At 43.0% G+C, this 25,815-nt stretch overlaps 1 protein-coding gene across 1 annotated transcript in view; it reads right to left on the bottom strand.

Annotated features, from left to right (window-relative positions):
- Positions 1-25,815, bottom strand: part of ELL (elongation factor for RNA polymerase II) — an 82,743-nt gene extending 56,928 nt beyond the window's left edge. Inside the window, exon 1 of the mRNA XM_005278996.5 lies at positions 25,599-25,815. Within this exon, the coding sequence (XP_005279053.1) occupies positions 25,599-25,733 (135 nt within the window). The 5' untranslated portion in view covers positions 25,734-25,815. The remainder of the gene's footprint in view (positions 1-25,598) is intronic.

Raw genomic sequence — 25,815 nt, 5'->3', positions numbered from 1 at the left:
CTAAGGCTCTGGGAGGGAGTTTGGGTGCAGGGTCTGGGCTGTAGCAGGGGGTTGGGGTGCAGGAGGGGGTGCAGGGGACAGACTCTGGGAGGGCGCTTGGGTGCAGGGTACAGGGTGCAGGCTCTGGGCTGGGGCAGGGGGTTGGGAGACTGTGCGAGGGATGGTGGTTGACAGGCAGTTAGGGTGCGGGCTGGGGAAGGGGGTTGGGGTGCGGGAGAGTGGTGCAGTGCTTACCTCAGGCGGCTCCCAAAAGCCACCCGCACCCCCCTCTGGCAGCAGCTCCTAGGTGGGGGGGCCAGAGGGGCGTCTGCGCACCGCTGCCCGCAGGCACCACCCCCGCAGCTCCCATTAGCCACAGTTGGCAGAGTGGGCACTCGGGGTGGGGGCAGCATACGGAGATGCACACACACACACACACACACACACACACCCAAGGACCGCAGGGACATGCTGGCCACTTCCGGAAGTGGAGTGAGTGGGCAGGAAGCCACCTTAGCCCCGTTGCGCCACCAGTGGTGGCTGAAGTAACCATTCTAATGGAACTGTGGATCTCAGCACAATAAGGAATTGGGGCTTAAGTGCCTACATTTTATTTTTTGGAGAAGCTGCAACTTGGGAGGCTTGTACAGGCAAAGGGGAGAAGAATATGTATTGGTCATGATCTCAACAGTAGGAGAAATGAATGCATCCCTACAGTCAACTGAAGAGATAATCTTGTTGGGAACTAGAGAAAGCGAGGACTTTAGAAAAAATTCAAGATGAAACCTAACTTTTTAAAAAAAGAGCTCTTTAGGTCTAAAGTTGTCCAGATGCCATCAGAACATTCTGAAACCAAGATATGGAGTAAACTCATTGACATTTTTCTTTGAGGTTGGTTCTATTGCCACAACTTGTTTGATATGTTGAACAGTTTCTACCACTTTGAAGAGTAAGTGGATTGAACAAAATGGGTGAAGGGAAGAATTAGCTATGAAGTAGCCTCAAATTTACTGTGGTAAGTGGCCGATTCCTTCCAACCCCCGTCTGTCTGATATGGAGGAGGTCCAATGGAGGCAAATTAACAATGCAATCTTCTAAGCTCCGTAGTATTCCTGTTTGATAAAAGGGTTTCAAAAAGAGCTCTAACACTGGTAATTAATATTTGAATGCAATATTACGATGATTTGTTTACAGAATGGTTTTAAGTTACATAAACCTTCCCTTGAAGCATAGTGAAAACTGTTTTAATTTCAATTTCAGTGCTGGTGTAACTTCACTTCACTAAAGGCTCTTGTTCTTGAGAGAATTTTCACCTCCCTGCAGAGCCATACTGTGTTTTTACTTACACTGTATGTACAAAAATAAGCCTTTAACACTCAAGAGAACAGATGCCTCTGAGACATGAGATGTGATATTCTGAACCTCTTTTTAGCACCAGCAGACAAATATTGTGAAAGGCACCTTTGGTAATGAAATCAACTCACTGTACACCATAGTTAAAATCCAGGGACTTAGAGTAGACATTACTTGCAACCAAAAAAGCTAAGGCACTAAGAAAAAACAGGATACAGTCTTCCAACAAAAAAAGGTGCACATAGTAAGTACAGGTTAGGGGTGTCTTTCAGAAGGAGAACTGCAAGAAGTTCAATTCCTTACAGAAACATTTTTCAAAATAAATGGGATTTGACTTTAGCACATGCTAAAGATTATGCAAGTAAACTAAAATAACGCCTGAGATTAGGCACTTACTAAACAGCCGGATTTTCACAAGTGCCAAGTGTGATGGATGTGGAATTGCTATGTAATCGGATATGGAGATGTAAGAATTTTATGTACACTATAGGTGACCTGGTCAGTGAGGAGAAATTATAACCCAATATACAATAATATTTTCTGGACGAATGTATTGATCTAGCTTATTAGGGAGCTGTAAGAAAAACAAACAGGGATCCAGATAAGCAACCTCCGAGCAGAAACTTGAGAACAATTACAAGACAATATGGGAAACTATCAGCTCTGCAGATCCTACATGGTGTCTCCCGTGAAGATGCAAGCCTTCTTTTGCCAAGCTAGAAACCCAATGATGACGAACACTTAACAGTTAAAAAGTCCTTTTCGGGAGAGGAGAGGTCAATTGTCGGGGGACAGGTGGATAGAGAAGCTGTGTAGAAGTCTCAAAGAGCTGTCTCTTCCCCCACATCCAAAGAATGGGAAGCCTTAGGAAAAAGCAGGCATGCAGAGAGACTGGTTTATTGTTTACAGTCTGTCTAACGTTTTTGTTCGAAATAAATGCTGTAAGAAAACAGTTGGGTCACTGGATGCCACTGTCATTACTCCTGGAGGGAGCAGATCTTCAGTGCCTGCTGCAGTAATCATGGTTAATACCAGGGGACTGCAGTTCAAGGGTGGTTGGAGAATAGGAGAATCACAAGAGTCAGGTGATGTATAAAGCAGTAGTTCTCAACCAGAGGTCTGGGGCCTCCTGGGGGGCCGTGAGCAGGTTTTAGGGGGGTCGCCAAGCATGGCCACAGGGTCACTGCGGCCCAGGACAGACAGCCAAAGCCCTGCCAAGCAGGGCTGAAGCCCGGGACCCCGCCACCCGAGGCTGAGCAACTTAGCTTGGCTGAGTCCTCTGTGGGATAGGGCCCCAGGCAATTGCCCTGCTTGCTGTCCCCTAACACCAGCCCTGGCTTTTAGATGCAGAAAAACAGTTGTGGCGCAGGTGGTCTAGCTATGGAGTTTTTATAGCATGTTGGGGGGGGAGGGGGGAAGAGGAGACTCAGAAAGAAAAAGGTTAAGAACCCCTGGTCCAGAGGCCTGAAACCTATGGGGGGTACACTCCAAGAGACCACCAGGTGCAAGTAGTCTTGTCACCCAGACACCAAGCACCCACCATTCCCAATGAAGTTAATGACAGCTACGGATCCTCCGTGCCTATGAAAAATCAGAGTATGTGGTTAGGTGCTCAAGTTTGGAAAAGCTTTGGCCACAATATTTCACACCTGTTTAGCATTCTATATCTTCACAATATACAACACCTTAATAAAATAGCCAGTTGCCTACTATTAATTCAAATTACCATCCTAAACATCAATAAGAAAATAGCTAATTGGTCACATACAATGTGGTAACACCAGTACCTCCCGACCCGCTAAAAATATGCAGAAGTTTGAGAGATTTTCTTTGTTTTTTTCCCAGAAAGTGTCAGGATTTCAGCCTACTGGAATTTGAAACTAGGTTAATAATGGAAAACTTTACTGTACCATTTTAAATGTAATCTTATTAGACAGGAATGACAATTTCCAGGATAAGCTGCATGCATCGCAGAAGAAGCCCACCAGTATGCTTACAAGTTACATTCTGATAACATTAGAACTTTGTTTCTGAGAGTAAGAGTTCAAAAATTAGAGCCATTGGCCTTACAACAACAAGTATTATCTTCATCTCAGCTGGGATTTTGGGTTAAACAGTGACTAGACTTAATTTCTACTCACCTATACAGTTTTTACTGAAGGCAGGAAATACCTGAATTGAAAGGATTCAGTAGCTTGTAGAAAAAGGTAACAATTCTGGAACACGTCACTGTTTTACCTTTGGACAACTACTACTTTATCATGATGTAATTGCTTTTTATTTAATGCAGGGAGGCCCTATTGCTACAGTTTAATTTATATTTAATTGTTTTGTTCATCACATTCTGAGTATTTCTGTCATCTTTACCATGGATGAGAAATAAACCTCACCATAAGAGAGCTCCTGATAATATTTACTAATTAAAACCATTCCAATATGGTTTGTGGAACTCCATTTTTTTTAATTTTTATTTTTTGAGGTGGCCATCCTGAATAAACCCACCTAGAGGAATGACAATCAAGAACTCTCAATTTGCCTTGCTAAAATTCAAGGCTAAAGAAGTCTGGAGGTGACTAGCTGGGGGAAAGACACTTACCCACAGTCTTCCTCTAAACTCACTGACAAAACTCCCAAGGACGATGGAAGCAAAGTTAAGCTCCTTAATGTTTTATTTCCCAGAAAATAATAGGCCAAACCCCAAGTGCTCACAACCACTCCAATGGAGTTGAATGGCCTTGCACCTCACAGCATCAAGCCATACTCAACAATTCTTAAACTACAGTATGATCATTCAGAACACCCCAGCAGTCTGCTAGCACTTTGTAAGTTATTGTTAGTGACAGCATGTGAAACCACTCCCATCCACAGTGTAATATCATGAGCTTTGGAAACTTCTGTTAAACATGGCTATTCAAGGGTTATTCTGCTCTCTTTTTCCTGTTTGTGTATTAGGAACAGACAGATTATATTGACAAGATAGTTCTTATAACTCTCAGACTAGCAGCAATAAAAGCCAATACCAGGAGAGTATACAACAAGTTGAAACAATATTTCCCAGAGCACTTGAGAGTATTATGCTGGGCTATCAAATTCACAGTCAAGAAACAGAAGTAGAAAATAAAAATAAAAAAATTCTACACTTTTTTGCTTGTAAAGGATATAATACAACTCTAGGAAAAATCCATTCTGCATTAATGCAACAGTTCCCAAAACCCATTTCTTACAAAAATACACCTCTACCCCGATATAACGCAACCTGATATTACACGAATTCGGATAGAAGGTGGTAAAGCAGCACTCGGGGGGGGGGGGGGGGAGGCTGCGTACTCTGGCGGATCAAAGCAAGTTTAATATAATGCGGTTTCATCTATAACGCGGTAAGATTTTTGGCTCCCGAGGACAGCGTTATATCGGGGTAGAGGTGTAGCAGACATTTAGTGATTTGCTTATGAAGGGGGAAATGTTTTAGAAAGACTGAGTCAGAATTTAAGTCACCTCTAAAGGCCAGTACCTCTATATCGCAAAGCACAACCATGTACCTTCTAGCATAGTTCTGTTGGTAGAATCACCAGCAGATTTCAAGATTGCTCTGCTGCTCAAAAATAGGATAGGGACAAAAGATGAAAGGACTGCATTTTCAAAGCGTGTACCAACAAAACAAGATCTTTCCCTTTGTGATTTTTGCTTTTAAAACCAAGGGTAGAGTTCTTAACCAACAAGGCAGAAAAACTTTCACACCAGTCAAGTGTGCATAGCAATTCAGAAAAATTGTTATAAATGTGCAATGGTGTTAAGGTTATAATTACTAAAATTATCTCTCAAGAAGCTCAAATGACGCAGCCTACTGTATATACAAGTTCAGGAGGTCTACTCTGTATTGAAAGTTAGTTTACAGAGATCTCAGTTCTGCCAAGATTCCCATGAAGACATTCATACTCAAAACTCCCTAGATAATCTCTTGGATGCAACACTGGTTTTTCTGAAGAAGTATTTTATTGGCATGATCAGATCTTGTTAAATTGGGAAAGGAATGAAAAAATATGGTAGAAGGAAACTGAATATTCCAAAATTCCCAACCTTGTTAAAAAGTGAATAGAGTTGCTATTTTTCCCCCTAAAGATTTTAAGCAGTTTAAGATCCAAAAATCAGTAATATCAGTTAACTATACAGTTAGACTTCATTAGATTAATATTTCAAAAGCCATTTCCCTGAGGCAGCTTGAGGTCAGGCTTCTGTACTCCCTCCAAGAGAGAAGAGCTTTCCTGAACTACTTACTAGTGCAGTAAAAAGCAACAGAGGGTCCTGTGGCACCTTTGAGACTAACAGAAGTACTGGGAGCATAAGCTTTTGTGGGTAAGAACCTCACTTCTTCAGATGCAAGTGAGGTTCTTACCCACGAAAGCTTATGCTCCCAGTACTTCTGTTAGTCTCAAAGGTGCCACAGGACCCTCTGTTGCTTTTTACAGATTCAGACTAACACGGCTACCCCTCTGATACTTACTAGTGCAGTGTCTCTCAAACTTTTGTCCTGGTGACTCTGAGTGCAACCCCCCGTATAAATTAAACACACTTTTTTTATATATTTAGCACCATTATAAATGCTGGAGGCAAAGTGGGGTTTGGGGTGGAAGCAGACAGCTTGCGACCCCCCCCATGTAATAACCTCGTGACCCCCTCAGGGGTCCCGACCCCCAGCTTGAGAATCCCTGTACTAGATGCTTGAGATGTGATCACCTCTCATGAGGGAAACAAACAAGTTGTGGCCAGGAAGAAAAGAGAGAAGAGTTAAGAACTGTCTGAAGTACTCTGAAAATTTTAAACTACACAGTTCATTAGTGAGCTAGGTTCTAGAGAGTTCGGAGGTGGTGAGGGATTTCCCACACATGACTGGAAAAGCAAGGCATCTTTCACAATACTCTTCACCAACCTTTCCAAAATAAAAATTTTAGACTAATTATTCTTGCTGGTCTATTTTTTTAAATGAAATCGCATTACTTTCAGAAGAGAAGTAAATCAGAACTCCTGGCCATTTGTGGACAATGGAGATTCCATAGCATTTTTCACTAGGGGTATTAACCTATGGCTTTGGCCAGTTACAGCCTGCTTAAAAATCCCTTTCCTCTTCAACTTGTTATGGTATTCTTCCTGAGCTCCTGTTCCAAACTTTTGTGTAGTGTTGTAATGCATGGTTAAACAGCTGCCATGTTCCACTACAGAGGGGACAGAAGTGACTCCTGTATATAGTGCAATATAAATATATTACTAAAGTGCAACTACAGTTAATACAAGTTATGTGTATCTGCCGAAAGAAAAATAAGCCCTTTCTATACCACATTTCCCCAAGAGCTACTGAGTGTTTTATGGCAAATTTCCTCATACAAACTGAACAACAAGAATAGTGACTGACCTAGTCAACCTTCCATCCTTTCCCTATTGGCTTTTGTTTGAAATGCTTTGGCATTTCAACTTTGAACTTTGACATTAGTAAAAAAAAAAAGTTGCCACTGCTTCTCTCCATTTAAACAGTAAAGTAGTTCAAAGAAATCTCTTCCATGCTGAACTGTATCAAATACAGGCACTGCTTCATACTACAGACTGTTTATTTAAGCTCCCTGTTTATTTTGGCTTCAGTCTTTGTACTGTACAAAATCCTGGACTGTGAAAAGAAAGAGCTGCTTTCCCACATGTAGCAAAATTGTCCCATGGAAGTCTATTTCTTCCACAACTTCCTTCTCGCCCACTCCAAGAAAAGTGAGAGAATGTATATAAATTAGTACAATAGCCAAGTTATTCCATCATAAAACATCTTCACAAAAATAAAGTACTTATGCTGAGGAAGTTTTATCAAGTGGCCAGAGCACAGGATTTGGAGCAGGACGACGGTTCCATGTCTCCTCCTGCCACAGGCTTGCCTGACCTTGTGAAGCCACTTTACCGCTGTGCTCCTCCTTCTTTCTGTAAAAGATGGCTAACAACTTATGTGATACACAGGGGTGCTGTAAAACTTAATTTATTAATATCTGCCAAGCACTCAGATCCTCAAAGGAAAGCTAGAATTTAATCAGCATCTTTAGAGTAATACTGGAAATGGGAAAAGTCTAAAATCCCCCGTCATTCTGGAGCTCTTGACAGTTCTAAACTGTTATTTCTGGTTATCACTGTCATGTCAAACAGCTGATTATTTTGCCATAACTAAGCATTTGTTGCTAGCCTCCCAATTACTGCCAAAATGGAGGAGCATCACTGTTCTTTCCTTTTAACACTACCTAGTGGGTTTCACTGAGCCCTCAAGCACCTTTTCACCAACAGCATTTAAAAAAAAGTGTTGAAGAGGCCCTGTCAAGTTGAAGTCTAGTCATTTAAAAAAGTAATACATCTGCCCTTTTGCTCCCTTCCCAATTTGTGTGTGTTTACAGTTATTTTCCTAATTTTTAAACTATTTCTGTTTTTAAGAGAAAGGTTCATAAAGGGTTGGCTATACAAGGTAAAGAATTGACGAGTCACAAAGTCCTAACAAATGTACAAAGTAAACAAAGCAAAAAATGGGGAAATATCATTTTCCATTAGTGTAACGATAGGTAGTCAACCTCACCTCTGAAAATTTACATGATCGATGTCCCCTTAATCAACTAGTTCTAAAAGGCTGAACAGTTGCACTAGCCTACTAGCGCTTTGCATAGGAAAAAAAATATTTCCAGCTGTGAACTAATAAACGGAAGACAACCAAATAAGGCTGGTAGAACCCTACAACAATGGAGGAATGTAAAAATCTTGAGACAGCTCTGGTAAAAATCCACTTGTAATGGAGATCCACTCTCCTTGTAATAGTCAAGAGAACACTGAGCCCTTGGAAAACTAGAAAGAAAAGCTGAGAAGTTGAAAAACCACTGGAAAAAACGGAGAGAGGGTTCACAGCACAGATACGCCAATATAGTCACTTCAGCCTGCCATTTTTTAGTCCAATATAAGCGATAAGGTATCACGTCCTATACAAAAGTCAAACACACACAACCCAATAACAGACCATTGCAAGTAAGTTTGCCAAACAGAAACCAATGAGAATGGACTTTCAGGCCCTATTCAATAGAAAACACTTAAAACATTCAGAAACAGACTAAATTCCATGGGAAATAAGACATTTAAAGTGCAAGAGTTTCTCAAAATTGCAGCTCTGAGATCTTCCTCACTTATTACACTACAAACATCAAGATTCCACCCTCCCTAAATTCCATTTGCACCTAAGACAAGTTAAGAAGTCAGTTCAGAGCCCCAACACCCATGATGCCAATGACAGTTGTTCAGATATTGAGTGTAAGGTCATTTTCAGAAGACTTGACAAAATGTTTTGCTTATAAAAGTTCCATTCCTTTATTAAAATAATTGTATTAGATTTATACTCAAATTCACATTATTACTGAAGTCTATTGTATGACAACTGCACCAGCATAAGTGTCAGCCAGTCATATTCCCCTTAAGTGTGTCTTTTTTATAGAACTTGAAGAAAACAGCATAATCCTAAACATTTGAAAAATGAGAAGCAAATTGTAAACAGTCTATAAACTGAAAGGATGTAAAAGAGTAGTCACTACTGAATTAACATTGTCACCCCTATCGCAGCATACATGGACCAACTGGGTTATTGTTAACCTAATGTCAAATCATTCATTTGAGAGGTTGCTTTTAAAAACCATGCAGAATTGGTTGAAATAAGTACACACTCATACGTTAGGACATCCATGGTTTTTTAATCTTGCTAAAGGGACACTGTCAGGCAGTTTAGGTATCAAATTTAAGTTAGTAGAAAAGCATTTTATAAACAAAATCAAAAATATCTGAGAGATGATCTTATGTTTTTGGGGAGTTGGTTTATATTGTTTTAAAACTTTAAAAAAAACCCAAGCATTTATTGTTTGGATTGAAATGCCAGTGCTTCAATTGCACACAGAGCCACTAGAAAACAGAAAAGTATTAACAAAGCCTTTTATACAAGTGAATTTTAAGTATTTTCCCCCACAGACAGATTGATAGGGTTGGTCACATGCACGCTGTTGACTTGCAACTCCTGTAAGGGAGTCCTCGGGGACTTACACAATTGCATTCTAAGTCGAAACGGCTTTTCCCATAGGAATCAATGGTATGAAGGGGGGATTGGTTCCTGAACCAAGGCTTGATACACTATTTTCACCACAATAACCCAGATTTTTGTACTAAAGTGAATTATAGATGACGAATGTTGCAACATCAGTGTATTTACTGTACACTGTATTTTGTAATCAGCATTCACATGAACATAGAAACTCACACATGCGGCTCAGAATGCCGGCAACACAAGCTCAGAAAGCCAGGGAGAATGGCACACATGCTGAGCCGCAGCCAATCACTGTTCAAGCTTGCTGATTGGCTCCCGGGCTCAGCCAATCAAAAACATGCAGCAAACCCACCTGGCTACAAGCTACCCTGCTGCCCTGAAACCAATCAGAAGCAACCCCTTCCAGCTTCATACTAGTATAACCCATGAAGTGATTTCAAGCAAACTTCATGCAAATCGAGCGTCGTAAGGGCAAAACAAGCATCGTAGGGGCGAAATGGGCAGTCAATTGAAAAAGGTCATAAGTGGCATCTGACATAAGTCGAGCGTTGCAAGTCTGAGGACTCCTTGCACTCTCACTCAGAAATGCAATCTATTAAGGTCCCTCCAACTACAGGCAGTTAGTGGCCATTTGTAACCCCCATGAAGTTGTAGGTCACCGACCTGAAATTTGTCTGGCTTTAAAATGACCTTTGTACTAAAAACAAAGTTACCAAACTACTAGCAACCGAAACTTCTCTTCCAGGCTCTAGAAATTACTACATTTAAGCTCTGGAAGTTAGTTTCTGAAAAAGGAAGTTTAGCCAGTAGACCAAGTGATAATCTAACGGGGGGGGGGGGGGAAATAGCTCAGTGGTTTGAATCCTTGAGGGGGCCATTTAGGGAACTGGGGTAAAAATCTATCTGGGGATTGGTCCTGCTTTGAGCAGGGGGTTGGACTAGATACCTCCTGAGGTCCCTTCCAACCCTGATATTCTATGATTCTATGAAGGGTAGCAATGACGACACCAGTTCTGTACACCATTCTCATTACACAACAAACATTAGTGATTGTAATTCTGTTAACAGTCAGTTAATGGATATTATGAAACCACATCAAGGCTGAATTTTAAAGAGGGTTTTTTCTCTGTATTCTTTTAATGAAAATGTGGCAATTCCAAGCCTCCAAGTTCAGTAAAGGAAACATCTCCTTTGTTTTAGACTAAGCTAAACAAAATACAAGGCTCTTTCATATGACTACTTGCCCACAGAAGGATCTTTGCTAGTTGGTAGAAGCGTCACTGTGATCCTTACGTTACTTTCGTTGCAGGAGAGACTACAGCAATGGAATTGAGAGTTCACATTGACTTAACATGCCCACTGTCCCAACCATGGCACATACTTCACCACATGCATTGCTGAACCTGGGACATCCAGCCAGAACTGGTTTTCTTGGTTTTACTGCTGTGGGAATCTAGATCTTGCTACATTTATCTTTTTTAAATAATTAGGCTGTACAGTTGGAGCAACATGGAGATGAAAGTAGGCTGCCGCAATGCAAGGTACACGACCTTCGGAGGGGGAACAAGAATCAAGGGAATCCTGAAGAAATCCCCCCCCCCCACCCCAATCCATCCCAACCATAAAAAAGGAAGCCAAGAGTCCAAATTTAGCTTCCACCATGCTTTCACGCAGCATCGCCAGCTAGGCCAAGGCGCTTTGAGTCTACACTGGAAACTTCAAAGCGCTGCCGCGGGAGCACTTTGAAGTGCGAGTGTGGTCACCGGTTAATCTACCTCCACGAGGGGATTAGCTCCCAGTGCTCGGAGCCTGTCTACGCTAGCGCTTTAAAGCGCTCAGACTTGCTGCGCTCAGGGGGGTGATTTTTCACCCCCCTAAGCCAGCAAGTTAGAGCGCTATAAAATGTAAGCGCAGACAAGCCTTTAGTAAACTTCAAACACAACATGAACTGAAGAGCACCGTTACACTCAATCAGGGCTCCTCTGAGTCACAGAAATTCAGGGAAACCACTAGTTCTTCCTTACAGATGAATGAGAAATGGAGTCATTGCAAAACACTCAACACTTCCACTGGAATGATACTGAGGTGTTTCCAATAAAGTTGACGGCGTTATGCAGCAGACAAGTTAACTTCACAATTAATTCATCTGCCTAACTATCTTTCCCTCCCCATTCCAATTACTGCATGCTGCTGACAAGATGCAACCACCATCCCTCTGTGCTGCTGGACTCCTCCCTCTCTACTAACATTTAATTGGCTGGAGAGGCCTCCGTTGAGTAAAGTGAGGCTCTCCCTTCCCCTCAACAGACCTTCTGGATGAGGGCACACAAAACTAACATTGTTCTAACTACATTTTTATTTGCACTGCCAGGTTGATTGGTAACAAAATCCATTCCAAAAATAAACTGACAAACAATAGAAGAACACTACTAAATTGAAGAAATCTGCCCTTCAAATCAGATGTTTCTCTGCTCCCCACCAGGCAGTCTGTGAAAGTTAATGGTTACAAGGGATTCCAAACGTGAATATCAAAAGTCTTAAGATAAGAACAGTAAAAATATACTACCTCTGCTGACTAAACAGAGAAAAACCACATCCCTGCATCAAACCTCACAGTGGTACAAGCTTCAATGTCCTCGAGAGACTTTTACAGCCTAGCAGACAGAGAATCTCTTTCACTGAGTAGAGTTAGTCTAGTAACACACATGCAAAGAAGATAGTATGGCTATTGAATCTTCACCCAGTTATGTGATCAGAATTTTTAGCCTTAAAAGAATGGTAATTGGAATGCTAGTGGATTGTTTTAAGAAAGCAAATGGCTGGGCTATCTGAGTTCAGATACAGTATGTTTCTTTGCTGTCAGTTCATCCAAGCTTTATTTTATGAATCCATTTTAAAAAAAGCTTCTCAATACTGGGCTAGATGCATATGTGAAAGATGCAGTTTAATCTTTAGACAGGTAGGTACTACCACTGTGGGTTTCTCGACATTGCAAAGGGTTGCAGAGTATCAATTAGAAGTCGTACAAATAAACCGTCGCAGCCAGACTATACCCCGCAAAATATCAGCGGTAACTCTTCCTGGTAAAAACAACAAGGAGTCTGGTGGCACCTTAAAGACTAACAGATTTATTTGGGCATAAGCTTTCGTGGGTAAAACACCACTTCTTCCTGGTAAGTGGGAGTAAGACTTTTTAGCTTTAGGAATTACAAAATAAACATTTTCGTTGATCTGGATATAGAAATCAGTCCTGCACTATTTAAAAATGGCATCAATGGTGTGTGCGCAGCTACAACAAAGTTCTTGTTTTACTAGGACTTATGAATCATGCCCCTAGTAAAATAGTTGCACCAAGTTCCTAATCACCACTGTTACACAAATTGAAATTCAGCTTTCAAGCAGATTTAAAAGAATATCCCATTTATTTTCATCAATGTTATATAACTATCCTCATACCCCATTGTTGACAATAATCCTTTGGAAACTTGAAAACCAAAGCCAACTTCTTTAATAAACTTATTTTTGTTCCAGCACACCAGGTTTGTTATTGCAGACCTGCTTCTTAATTCTGAGCTGCACATACTGGTTTGTTATTGTAGGGTCACTTGCCTGCACTGATTTCCCACCCACTCCCACTTAGGATGTTGCTCTCATTCTCATTTTGCAATAAAGTGAAAGTCAGGATTAGTAACTGCTTCTTATGGAGTCAAACTAAAATTTAAGGATTTTGTTGTTTTCTGAGACAAGGACCACCCAGAAACTTTTAACCTCAAACTAGAAACAAGCCTCAACTTCTGCTATGGCGTCACAAAAGGCAGCCCACAGGGCTCCATTACTGCAGCTGCAGGCAACTGCTGTGGCAATACAGGAAGCACCCCCCACTCCCAAATCCTGAATGAGTGACAGAAAGCAGAACAGACCCCACTGATACCATATACTGGAGATCTAACGGAGAAAGCTCGCATTCCCACAGACAGGCAAGGATTCCCCTTCTTACTGAACGGCTGCCCATGGGATGGGGACAGGATGCTAACAGTCCATCCCCACATAATGTAACTCCCAAGGCAGGAGTAGAGTGGGGAAGGCAGAGGGCAAGGACTAGCTCACAAAAGTCAAGATGAGATTGAACGTAACGTCCCTTTCAAATAAAATACTGAAGCACTTCTCAGGGGCTTTTCGGTATGGAGGAGGTGGGCGACTAGATTAATAAGATTTCTGTTTTAAAGGATAAAAAAAGTGTAAATCAAGATTTGGAATTTACCAAGATTGATAAGTACCCCATCAACCCCCCCTGAAAGTTCAACTGATTTGTTTTTCGGATCTCTTCTTAAAACATATTAGGAATATGGGAACAGTGATATGAGACCAAATGAATGGTCCATTTGGTCCAGCATCCCTGGTTAACACTGGCCAGTACCAGATGCTTATAAGGAAGGTTCAAGAAACCCCATCATGAAAAAGATTATGGAATAACCTGACTAAAGAAGAAGCTTTTCTTTCTTTCTTCCCCTCCCCACCTTCACTTATGTCTTTATTTGGGAAGTTTTAACAGCTTTATAAATCCTAGCCATGTAAGTATCAGAGACAACACAATAACAAAAGCTCACTGCTATAATGTTTATCTAAATCATTACACAGTAATATAATTATTGGAGTTCTCTATTTAAAAGGATGTTACCATCTTACAGAGTAAACATCTTTACACTGCTTATATGTCATGTCATTTCTAATTATTTTATTAAATTGAGTGAAATCTTTGATTACACATTTAAACCAGGTTTCAGAGTAGCAGCCGTGTTAGTCTGTATCCGCAAAAAGAAGAACAGGAGTACTTGTGGCACCTTAGAGACTAACCAATTTATTAGAGCATAAGCTTTCGTGGACTACAGCCCACTTCTTCGGATGCATCTGAAGAAGTGGGCTGTAGTCCACGAAAGCTTATGCTCTAATAAATTGGTTAGTCTCTAAGGTGCCACAAGTACTCCTGTTCTTTTTACATTTAAACCAGTTAGGTCTACCAAATTTTAATCATCAAAAAAATTGGACAGGTGTGCTGGAGAAAGTTTCTAATTCCTGTCAACTTATGTCTATCTCAGGGGTAGGCAACGTATGGCACATGTGCCAAAGGCGGCACACGAGCTGATTTTCAGTGGCACTCACACTGCCCGGGTCCTGGCCACCAGGCCGGATGGCTCTGCATTTTAATTTAATTTTAAATTAAGCTTCTTAAACATTTTAAAAACCTTGTTTACTTTACATACAACAATAGTTTAGTTATATATTATAGACTTATAGAAAGAGACCTTCTAAAAACATGAAAATGTATTTCTGGCACGCAAAACCTTAAATTAGATTGAATAAATGAAGACTTGGCACACCACTTCTGAAAGGCTGCCGACCCCTGGTCTATCTTATGTCTTGAATCACAAGTTCATATCCTTATATTCTTATCCTATCTCATGTAATTGAACTCTCTTATTACCCAGACATATGCATAACCCTTTGTGAATCCTGATATAATTGTGAAACTCACTGCCATAAAATGCGTTATGAACAATACCATTTCCTTTTACCAGTTTAAACTTCAAACTTTTAATTTCTTCCTGTGGGTTATCATGGGTTATTTTGTTCTCAAAATCGAGTCCAACTAGTCTGTATTAGTTCCAGTAGTGAGATCTAATTTACATTCTATACAAGAAGACCTAGTATAGTTATTTCATCAGACTGAGGATGTTTCTGAACTTTGACCATATTTATTGATATTTTTCCAGGTTCATTCTTTCCCAGTAGATGGGTTCTTCAATGGATGCAGCTTTCATCAAGCAAGGTAACCACAGCTTCACACATGGGACTAAATTTTTTTCCAATCCAGATCAAGACAGTGCTCCATTTGCCAGTCAGAATTAATGATAAAAAAGATCTTACTTCTATCCTTTATATTCAGTAGGTCTATTCACAGTAGTAAGGCAAGTATGATTTAGGTACAAATCACTCAACTTATAACAGCAGTCCATCTCTTTTAAAAGACGAATTCACAGATTCAAGGGATGGCACCAAATCTTGCCCCCATTGAAGGCAATGGAAAGAAGACCAAGTCCACTGAGAATTTGTTTGCTGGAATATTAAAGACCTTACAAACCTACAAATACAAGAAAGTTCCTGGTTGAAAATGGATTAGAGCAATTCTGACAAATTAAAAAGCTGCTTTACTCCAGTCTCAACTAGGAATTTTCTTGCTTTTGTGGGTTTAAGTCAGACTCAGTGTTATTTTTAGTTTTAGAAAGATTAAATTTGAGTCTCTAATTTCCCTTGGGTTTTTTTTTTAAACACTCACAATAAAATTCATATCCGTCTCATTCACTGAAAGATATTTGTCCCACTGAACCAATCAAGAATTTGTGATCTTTCCTCACACCTGTCATCTCATGACCAAGTGGTATGATTTCCAGGCCATGGCAGATTTCAAAGTGCTTTCAGAGTAGGTTTACTTGACACAACTTGCCCAAGTGAGAGTTTCCTCAGCAAAGCCAAATTCAGTGGCTAACAGATTATACAAGTGAAATTTTGTCAATTCCCTTGTTCCACTGCTTCTTTTTTTTGGGGGGGGGGAGGGATGGAAAACATCAAAAGAGAGACTATTTGATTTTTTCACAATGACTATGAGCCAACAACAATTTAAATCTGTGCCAAGGAGCTGGAAAGGTACAACAACAAAAATCATACAAACAAAGTCTAGACACTGAAATGTGGAATATGATTCTAATAACCACAACTGGCACATAAGCCTCTGATTGCAGCCCATCATGTAATGCAGGCCCTCAGATAGCAGGAATATAAAAATCAAGATTAAAGCTTCTTCCACTTAGGGTTATTGGGAGATGCAGATCCTTTGGGTATAACACAATGTGGATTAAGCCAGTATTTCTTCCATCCCTACTAGTATCCTTTGCCTGGACTGTGTGCAACATTCTTATTCTTGCTACACACTATTAATTAGTCCATACCTAACTCTTCTTACTATCAAGACCTTATTACTATGAGCAGAAGTGCTGCAAGTATCAGGAAATGACTTTTCTCTCTAATCAAAGGAGAGGCACGTCATCCAAGTGACACACAAATTACTGAACTAGAATTTGGGGCTTGAAAGCTCTTAACCAGCTCTCCAAAGAATAACTTGTAAAAGGGATGTGGTAATAATCAGACTTTACCAGTAAACACATATAGGAAATGACAAATGTTTTAGAGTGTTCTGTAGTACCCGCTAATCTCTGACACATGGAGCTGCATAGATCTAAAAAGGGGAAATCAGTCTCTACCTTTAAATAAATAGCAGAATCTGGACTAAAGGTTCAAGTAGAAGCAGAACTCCGGAATCCTTGGTTCACAGTCCTATGCTCAGACCACATCTCTCAAGTCACATGGTCCACCCCTTTTCTCTACTCCAGTTGGTCCAAGAGGCGAATGCATCAGAAAGGGTTTCTCTTCTCTCCATATCAAAGGGCCCAAGAATGGTTGCAGGCTGGGCACATGAAAAGAGGCCACACATGGCTGCTGACGGGCTGGAACATCACCTGTCAGACAAGGAGCAGCCCTCAGGAGCAGAACAAAACTGGCCGGCCTTCTAAGAAAACCTTCGCATCAAGTACTTGATCTTCGCTGCTACAGTCCAAACGGCATGAAATTCTCTCCTAGATAACAAAGGCCAAGAAAGTGGTTTTGCTGCATAGATTGTGGGGGGAGGGGGGAGGAGAGAGGTTAACAGAAGCCACCAGACTGTAGCTAGATCAGAGAAGCCTCAAAATGGGTGGAGGTGGGCTGCCAAATAAAGTCATATTCATATGCAGTGACCACTTTTCAAAGTTAAACAAATCTGGTTTCTTTAAATTAAAAAGGCATCCGTCCAAAACAAAGAAAGGAGAGACTACGTGTACACAGCAGTGTTTTTTCCTAAACCCTGTCTATTCATTAGAGCAATGCAAAATGCATTGGATTTTTAACGTTTCCTTTTTCACTGCAGTACTGGAACTCAAAACAAACTATCAGGTTAGGACGACAACAGCTGCAAAAAATGGTGCCATCCTGTTCATTATACCAAAATTCTTAAAGATCAGTCAACACACAACACTAAGTTACTACAATGTGCAAAGGCTGCCTTAATGCCTGGGATACTCTAAGGGTACGTCTATACCCAGCCGCTAGTTCGGCGGCTGGAAATCGAACTTCTGGGTTCGACTTATCGCGTCTTGTCTGGACGCGATAAGTCGAACCCGGAAGTGCTCGCCATCGACTGCGGTACTCCAGCTCGGTGAGAGGAGTACCGCGGAGTCGACGGGGGAGCCTGCCTGCCGCATGTGGACCGAGGTAAGTTCGAACTAAGGTACTTCGAACTTCAGCTACATTATTCACGTAGCTGAAGTTGCGTACCTTAGTTCGATTTGGGGGTTTAGTGTAGACCAAGACCAAGCAACATTAATGCTACCACAGTTATTTCTCCTACAAAATCTAAGCTCTCTTCTCTGGATGATGCCCTCCAGGTAAAGGTTTAGGCATGCTGGCCGGGGAGAAAGCTGGCTTTACTGCTGTCTATTCTGTGCCTGCTCTTGTGGGTAAGAAGAGGTTGCTAGTCTGGGGGCTGTCGATCTGGTTCCTTTTATTAGGATAATAAGGTTCATAAAAGTGTCATTATCCTTAATATTTCAGGGGTAAGCAGAAAGTTGTTAATGCTCTTGAAATTACCGCTGATGCTACACTAAGGAGAACCCCTCTTCCCTCACACCAAAAAACCATTCCCTGGCATCCTTACAACTGCACATACCAGTCTGACTACTCTAGAGAGAGCCTTAAAGTAGCTGGTGTGGCTCCAAACTTTACCTACTCTTGCAAAGCAACTCCATCCATCTCACTGTCTCCTCTTATGCATTATTAGCAAACCGCGAAGTCAGCCAAAACGCATTCCTCTTTCAGGGATTATTTGGCATAAATCGGTATTAAAGTGATGCATGTACTGTCTCTCCCTTCTCACTTTATAACATGCATAGAGATTTAGAGATACTTTGCAAACTCGCCCTGCCCGCATCACACAGTGGGATCTCTGCAAATTATCCAGGAAACAAACACATAACTGACCAGCCTTCATTTTTCTACACTGAGTTCTCAAATTTTAGGTTTTGTTTTTTTGGGGGCTTTTTTTTTTTTTTTTTTTTTATAAAGACTCTCTCCTCCCCCAGCTGGTAACAAAGAATTGCAAAGCCTGTACTATGCAAGTGAGTGACTGCGGTCTCTCTGCCAGGGAACATTACAATAAACTAACAAAAATAAAAACACACATTTCCAAGTGATGAAGACACATGTGTTTGAGGGTCCCCTATTAATAGGCAGTGCTCTAAGGTCAGCCGTTAGTTTATAATGTAAGCATACAAGCCACTTAGAGATATATACTTTGTAATAGAGCACAGGGCTCATCTTAAAAGGAGGTTATCAAAGAGGGTTTTCTTAAGTCTAATTTTGGAAGACCAGAGTTTGATAAGATATACTTCAAATAAGAGCATGAAGTTTAAAAGTATTTTCTAAGGCATTTTAAATGTTTTTTCTGTTCCCCTGCGGATGTTTGTAAGATTTTCAAGACAGAGGCTAGCTGATCGTGCAATGGAAACAGTGGAAAGAAGCGGGAGTTTCTTCTTGCAAGATGCTGAACACAGTGGCCTTAATCTAGCTGCTGGGTTTGTGCCACAATGCTCAGCACCTTCCAGGATTTAAGACCTATCTGCAGATGAAGAACTGGGCACTAATCTTTCACTGTCCGTTGCTCTAGGAGTTACTTGTTACAATATATGGATAAAATATTTAAAGGCAGAATTGTGAGTTTCAAGTTAAGGGTGTATCTTCTTTAAGGCACAAACTTGCTGCAGCACTTTTCAAATTCTTGCTACCGTTGTCGGTGACAGCCTGACAAAATACTGTTCTCTCTACTTTTCACTGGCATGTCACCAAGTAGTCCTAGTTTTTAGTCAGCTACCAGCAGTACAAAAAAGCACATAATAGGTTTATAATCTGTCACTGAATCCCATAGCAACTGTACGTCACTTTAGATGTAAATTATAGACAATTCCTTCCCATGCAATTTGAAGAGTAGAGAGATAAATCTATAATTTGAGCAGATCTAAATGATATATGGTTGGGAAAAAAGCTACCCTAAATAACTGAAAGGAAACAGCCAAAACATACCTCAAACACAAGATTAAACCTCTGTCTGTACCCTTTCTTGAAATGGAAGAAAGCACATTTTAATTCACAAGATTAAAAAATCTTTAATGGAAGTTTTAACAGACCAGTAATAATTGATATATCCTGCCCCATCGCTGCTGATCATCAAGGGGTGTATGTGCAAACAGACGAGTTTCCTTTCTAACCAACCTCTTCCTGACTGATTCACTTAGCAACGTCACAATCCCATGTTAATGATGTCATAAATGCTTCAATTTTGATGGACTGACGGCATCAATGAACTAATGAGGCAGGAGAAGAGACCAGTTACAGAGAAGGAATAATTATGCAAAAAGCTTTAAGATAATTTAATGGGTTTTGATTAAAAAGCTACATGCTCTCAACAAGCATTGAGACATGTGCATCGCTTTGAACAGTCCGTGCTGAAAATTAAAGGCCTCATTTTTGATTTCCCACAAGACAACAAAAAGAAAACTCTGTGTGGCCATACATGTTGTAAAATAAGTAAAATAACTTGATAACTTACACTCAGCAGCTGCTTCGGTAGCCTTCACTTTACCACTGAGAAATTCACGGGCATTTGACTGAAAATAAAACCAGGAGTGCGACTGGCGCAGGAGCAGTACCTCACGCCAAAAACTGGAAGATTCAGATTGGTCAACAGCCCAAGGTTCCAGGATTGAAGCCAAAGACTAGAGCATGCTGCGGAGGGGCAATACCCTTTGGCAGTCCACATCCCAAAATTCACTAGTCTGGCTCAACCAGTGGCCTCAGCTCAAGAGAGGCGCTATGGAAAAGTAGGGGTGGAGGAGTGCCCGCAGGCTAGGGCTAAGGAGTGGGGACAGAATCTTGCATCGTCTCCACCTGCCATACTCACGGCACGCGAGCTGATTTTCAGTGGCACTCACACTGCCCGGGTCCTGGCCACCGCTCCGGGGGGCTCTGCATTTTAATTGATTTTAAAAACCTTATTTACTTTACATACAACAATAGTTTAGTTCTCTATTATAGACTTATAGAAAGAGACCTTCTACAAACGTTAACATGTATGACTGGCACGCGGAACCTTGAATTGGAGTGAATAAATGAAGACTCGGCACCCCACTTCTGAAAGGTTGCCGACCTCTGGGCTAGAGACTCAGGAGATTCACAATTAAAGGTTCCATCATCAGCTTTAATGCTACCCACATACCCTCACCCACCCCATCACAGGATGTAGAACCTTGCCGGTTGCTACATGACATTTAAGCCTGACATGTCACGTATACGCATTTTAGTACAGTATATGCTCATTTAGCCAAAACTCTTATCTGAAAATAACTATTATCTGAATAAAAACTACAAGGAGTCCTTGTGGCACCTTAGAGACTAACAAAGTACTCCTCCTTGTTTTTGCTGATACAGACTAACACGGCTACCACTCTGAAACCTATTATCTGAATCTCTTCCTTGTCTCCCAAGTATCTTACACTGTGGGAAAATGAAGGGACTGGATAATGCGGAGGTTCAGATAATAGAGCAGAGACCCCCAGTTAGAAGTGCGAGGATGACCAAGCCCCCTGCCGGGTGGGCTCCTGCAGCAGTGCAGAGAGCCCTCTGTGGCCCCACTGACATGGGGCTGTGACAGCCGAGTTGCAGAGATCTCCCTGCACTGCAGCAAGGCCAGTGACACCTGATCCCTGTAAGCACAAGGTGCAGGGAAGGCTGTAGTCCTGGTGGGGAAGAACAGAGTCCTGGCTGGAGGTCTTTGCTCAGTCTCACACCTTGCGCCTGCAGGGATGGGGTGTTACCAGTCCTGTGGCAACACAGGGAGCCCTCTGCAGTCCTGCTGTGACGGGAGTGAGTGGGGCACAGCAGAGACCCTGGGCTAGGGTTCAGAGGAGTCAGTCATCCTTCCAGGCCACTCCACAGATGAATGGCTCCTGTCCTCTCCATTTAGCTGAATAAAATCCCAGTCCCCCATGCTACTCAGCTAATTGGGAGTATCCTGTACTATGGTTTTCAGTTGTACAACAGGCTGAAAGGATGGATACAACTTATGTCGTGTACAAGGGGAAAGGGTGGTGAGTGGATTAAGATCATCTCTTTGGTCCTGAATTAGGAAACGGGCCAACACTAGTAGCGTACAATGTTCAGGACCCAGGCTAAACAAACAGAAAAACAGGAAGTGCACCAACAGGGTCTTGAACTGACCCTCTCAGGAGAGTCATGGGAAGTGTTGCCTGGCCAGAAGGAACAGGAGGCAGGAGAAAGCTGGCAGTGGTGTCCTGCCTGACGCACAAGGTGACTGCCAAGCAGAACATATGCATATGCCAATAGCGGAGATGGAGTAAAGCAAAGCTGATGCACAGCCATCTTCCTTCGATTGCAGACAGTGTTTCAGGCTAAGATGTGAAATATTGCCCCATTTTAGCTCTCTGGCTATTAGTTCTTAAACAGAATGATGACACAGAATCAGATATTCACACGTAAGCTGTGCAACTAGCTTTCAAAAGTCCACAATCATGAGGGTAATTACATGGGCAAAGGGTCAGACAAAGGGCAGAAATAATAGTGGTCCTAGAAGTGCATTCTCCTCTCCCCCCCCAGTGATGCTGAACATAGCATTGCTACAAGGTTTGTTACTACACAAGGGTCACAGCATATACTTGATCTTTATGCCCACCTCATTGGGAGATCCACTGTGGATCAAGGGGAGTACATGACCCTAACTTTACACACTTGGGTCATGGACAATTAAAAATGTAATTTGGCCTTCTCCAAAAGGAGTTTTATGCCCTCTATCTATAAATAATATTTCAAGTACTCCCAAGTCAACAAGAATGGTACATCAAAGTGACTTGGGCCAAAAATGACTTACCATATATCAGCAAAGACCCAGCTAGGACGGAGAAGTCCAATAAGCTGCTCAGAGGCTTCTAACTAGAAGCCAAGTCATGGACCAGAAGTTAGCTTGGTCTGTGTTACCCGGCCGTGGTGCAAGCTATTATCAAGCATGCAAGAACATGGAGGGGAAGGGAAAAATCAAAGCTGATGGCAAATACTCCTTTTTGGGTGTTCACTTATGAGCTATACACTCAACACATGCATCACAAAGTCAAAGAGCAAACTCAGCAAGTAACTGGAGATAGTCAAGGTAAAAAACTTGTTTGGGCAGAATTTCAGAGACTGGCCATAGGAATCACACTAACATACTATACAGGGATATGGACAGGTCAGACTCCAAACAGATCTGACTTCAGGTAACAAACAGTATTGGATTTTTACATTTTCTTGGATAAGGGCTAGACCAATACTGCAGTCAGTTACACCAAATTTAAACTCAAAAAGACCAGGACAAAGCCTTTGCAAGATCCTTCCATTTACCTTCTACAAGCCCAAATGAAATTAAAGACTAGCCTTCACATATACTGAAAGAGCAGTAAGACGGCTTCTTGGCACAGCACATTTCAGAGGAAGATGACAAGTTCAACAAGCTAGAGAAACTGTTTATAGAACAAACGCAGAAACAGCGTATGTGTTTAATAGCCCACGAATTGTCACGTTATTCATTACACAAACTAGTGAACTCTTATCCTTTCCTACCCATTTAACCATTAGTAGCAGACAAGCCCAACTGTCTGTCACTGTCAGATGGGGAGCAGAAAGCAAAGTCCATTAGTAGCCCTTGGCTACCAAACAAAGATAGAAACCACACTTCATTTAGAAAATAAGCAACCCTATTCCTGTGCAACAAGCACTCCAACTAGTTTCCCAAAATATTTAACACAGCTGCCTAAAAATCCTTACTCCTCCCCCCATCCCCCAAAAAAACAACAACTTTCCTTGACAGACTAATTTTGGAGAAAAGCTACTGCACTATTAGAGGCCTAATGTTTCCTTCACTCGCTGCTGCTGACTTTTCACAAAGCTGATAAACACTCATTAAAATATAAATTGCTGTTACCAATGTTAAGTTGATAAACCCTGGGACTGTAATTACCTTTAACCCTCATGCAGAGATTGCCCAACTCGCTTATGTGATGTAACCAACACCCTACATTAAAAATAGTGTTGTGACAACATATGGTTTATTCTACAGACGCTGGCAAGCAGGATGTTTCTAACAAACAGGTTAGAGTCCCAGCTTTTACCACCTACCTGCAAGGTGAAGACAGAAAAACGTGCACTGTACAAGAGCAAAGAAAAAAGGGATTTTTTAATTCATTCTAGAGACATCCTAGTAAAAGATGTCCAGTGTTCCCATTTTTATTTATTTACGCAGTAGCTAATAAGCTAGCTGGATGCAATTTGAGGAAACATCTCAACAGCCTTCCTGGAAATTTTGAAGATATCAAAATACAGCCTCAACGACGACAAAGAGAAAGAGAAAAGCTAGCTTCCTTCTCACCTATAGCAATCAACAGTGTGCTCTAGAGCATGGGGAACCCTGGTCTATGGTCAGCGCAAGGCATCTGCCTGCCTGGAAGGAGAAGCCGATAAATCAGAGCTTTTAGCGAGAACAGCAGCAGCGATGATGGGGACAGGAGAAGGAAATTCCCCATTTTACCCAACGGTGTTAAATATTCACCAGTGAGTGAAAGCTGCAGCCTCTTCCTTCCTGGGAAGTGTTTCTCTTGAATGCTCCTACAGGGTGGAAGCTGGGCTCTTTCCAATTGAGGACAATCTGATTCACCCCTTCCTTATCACCCCATGATACGCAAGGATTAACCCCCCTGAATTGTTGTGGTGCTGAACCCCTCATGACAACATAGATCTCTGCCTCACTGGGGGGGGGGGGGTGTATGTGTAAAAATTCTGGGTATTTTCAGACTACACAGGTGAAGTTTCAAACTGAGGGGTACAGCCCCCAGCCCAAACGAGGGAGGACGGGGTCTGAAAGTTCACAATATAAAACCCATCATTGGCTCTTGGCAGGGAGCCGAGGATTTAACCCTTTCTGGATGGAGGTGACCCAAGCCCCACCACCCTGGATTAGTACTACTACATGGGGGAGAACCTGTCCCAGCAGCCTCCCTCCCCCCAAAACCACCACCAAAGGGGTGTGCAAGGTGCCTCAATAACATTCTCTTTCTACTTGACCCTAGCTAAGCCCTATGCCAGGCCCGACACCAAGACCAGTGCCCCCGGCCGCTCCTTACAGCATACAAGGGGGATCCAGGCCCCTGGCCAGGGAAGCTGGGGCAGACGCCCCGTGGGCTGGGGGGCACATCCCCACAGAATATATACCCTGGCAGGAATGGGTACCTCCTGGATCCCCCCATCCAGCTCCCCTTAAAGCAGGAAGCACATCAACACCAGCGCAGGACCATGGAAGCAGCCCCTCAATCCCTGGGACTGGGGGGGGGGGGCCACACTCTACCTTCACGTTGGAAGGGCCCTCCCCTGTCCCCCCGCTGCCTTCCCTGCCTGTGGGGAGAATGGGGTCAGATCCCCGAGACCCCGGGGGGGGACTCTGCATCACTCCACTGCCCCCCATGCCCAGGAGCCTGCCCCCCACGGCCGGCCCACCCAATCCCCATATCCAGGAGTCCCCCCGGCCGGCCCCCCCATACCCAGCTGCGCCCCCCCAGCCGCCCCCTTATATCCAGGAGCCCCCCCAGCCGGTCCCCCCAAACCCAGCTGCGCCCCCCGGCCGCCCCCCATATGCAGGAGCCCCCCCCGGCCGGTCCCCCCATACCCAGCTGCGCCCCCGGCCGGTCCCCCCATATCCAGGAGCCCCCCCCGGCCGGTCCCCCCATATCCAGGAGCCCCCCCCGGCCGGTCCCCCCATATCCAGGAGCCCCCCCCGGTCGGTCCCCCCCATATCCAGGAGCCCCCCCCGGTCGGTCCCCCATACCCAGTTGCGCCCCCCGGCCGCCCCCCATATATCCAGGAGCCCCCCCCATATCCAGGAGCCCCCCCCGGCCGGTCCCCCCATATCCAGGAGCCCCCCCGGCCGGCCCCGCGGTACCTTGCTGCCCTGGTAGCCCTCGAAGGCCCGCACCGCGCTGTCCGTCAGCTTGACGTGGAAGACGGAGACGCGGGTGCCCCGGCCGAGCCGCCCGCAGGACAACCCGTACCCGCGCTCCGCCTGCAGCGCCGCCATCTTGGGACCGTCTCCCCCTCGGCGCTGGGGCGGTCGGGGCCACCCGCCCTATGACACGCCCCCTCATGTATTATTCACCAGG

Source organism: Chrysemys picta, chromosome 25, assembly GCF_011386835.1.
Source record: "Chrysemys picta bellii isolate R12L10 chromosome 25, ASM1138683v2, whole genome shotgun sequence".
NCBI classification, from domain to species: Eukaryota; Metazoa; Chordata; order Testudines; family Emydidae; genus Chrysemys; species Chrysemys picta.
This window is presented reverse-complemented; position numbering and strand designations above follow the sequence as displayed.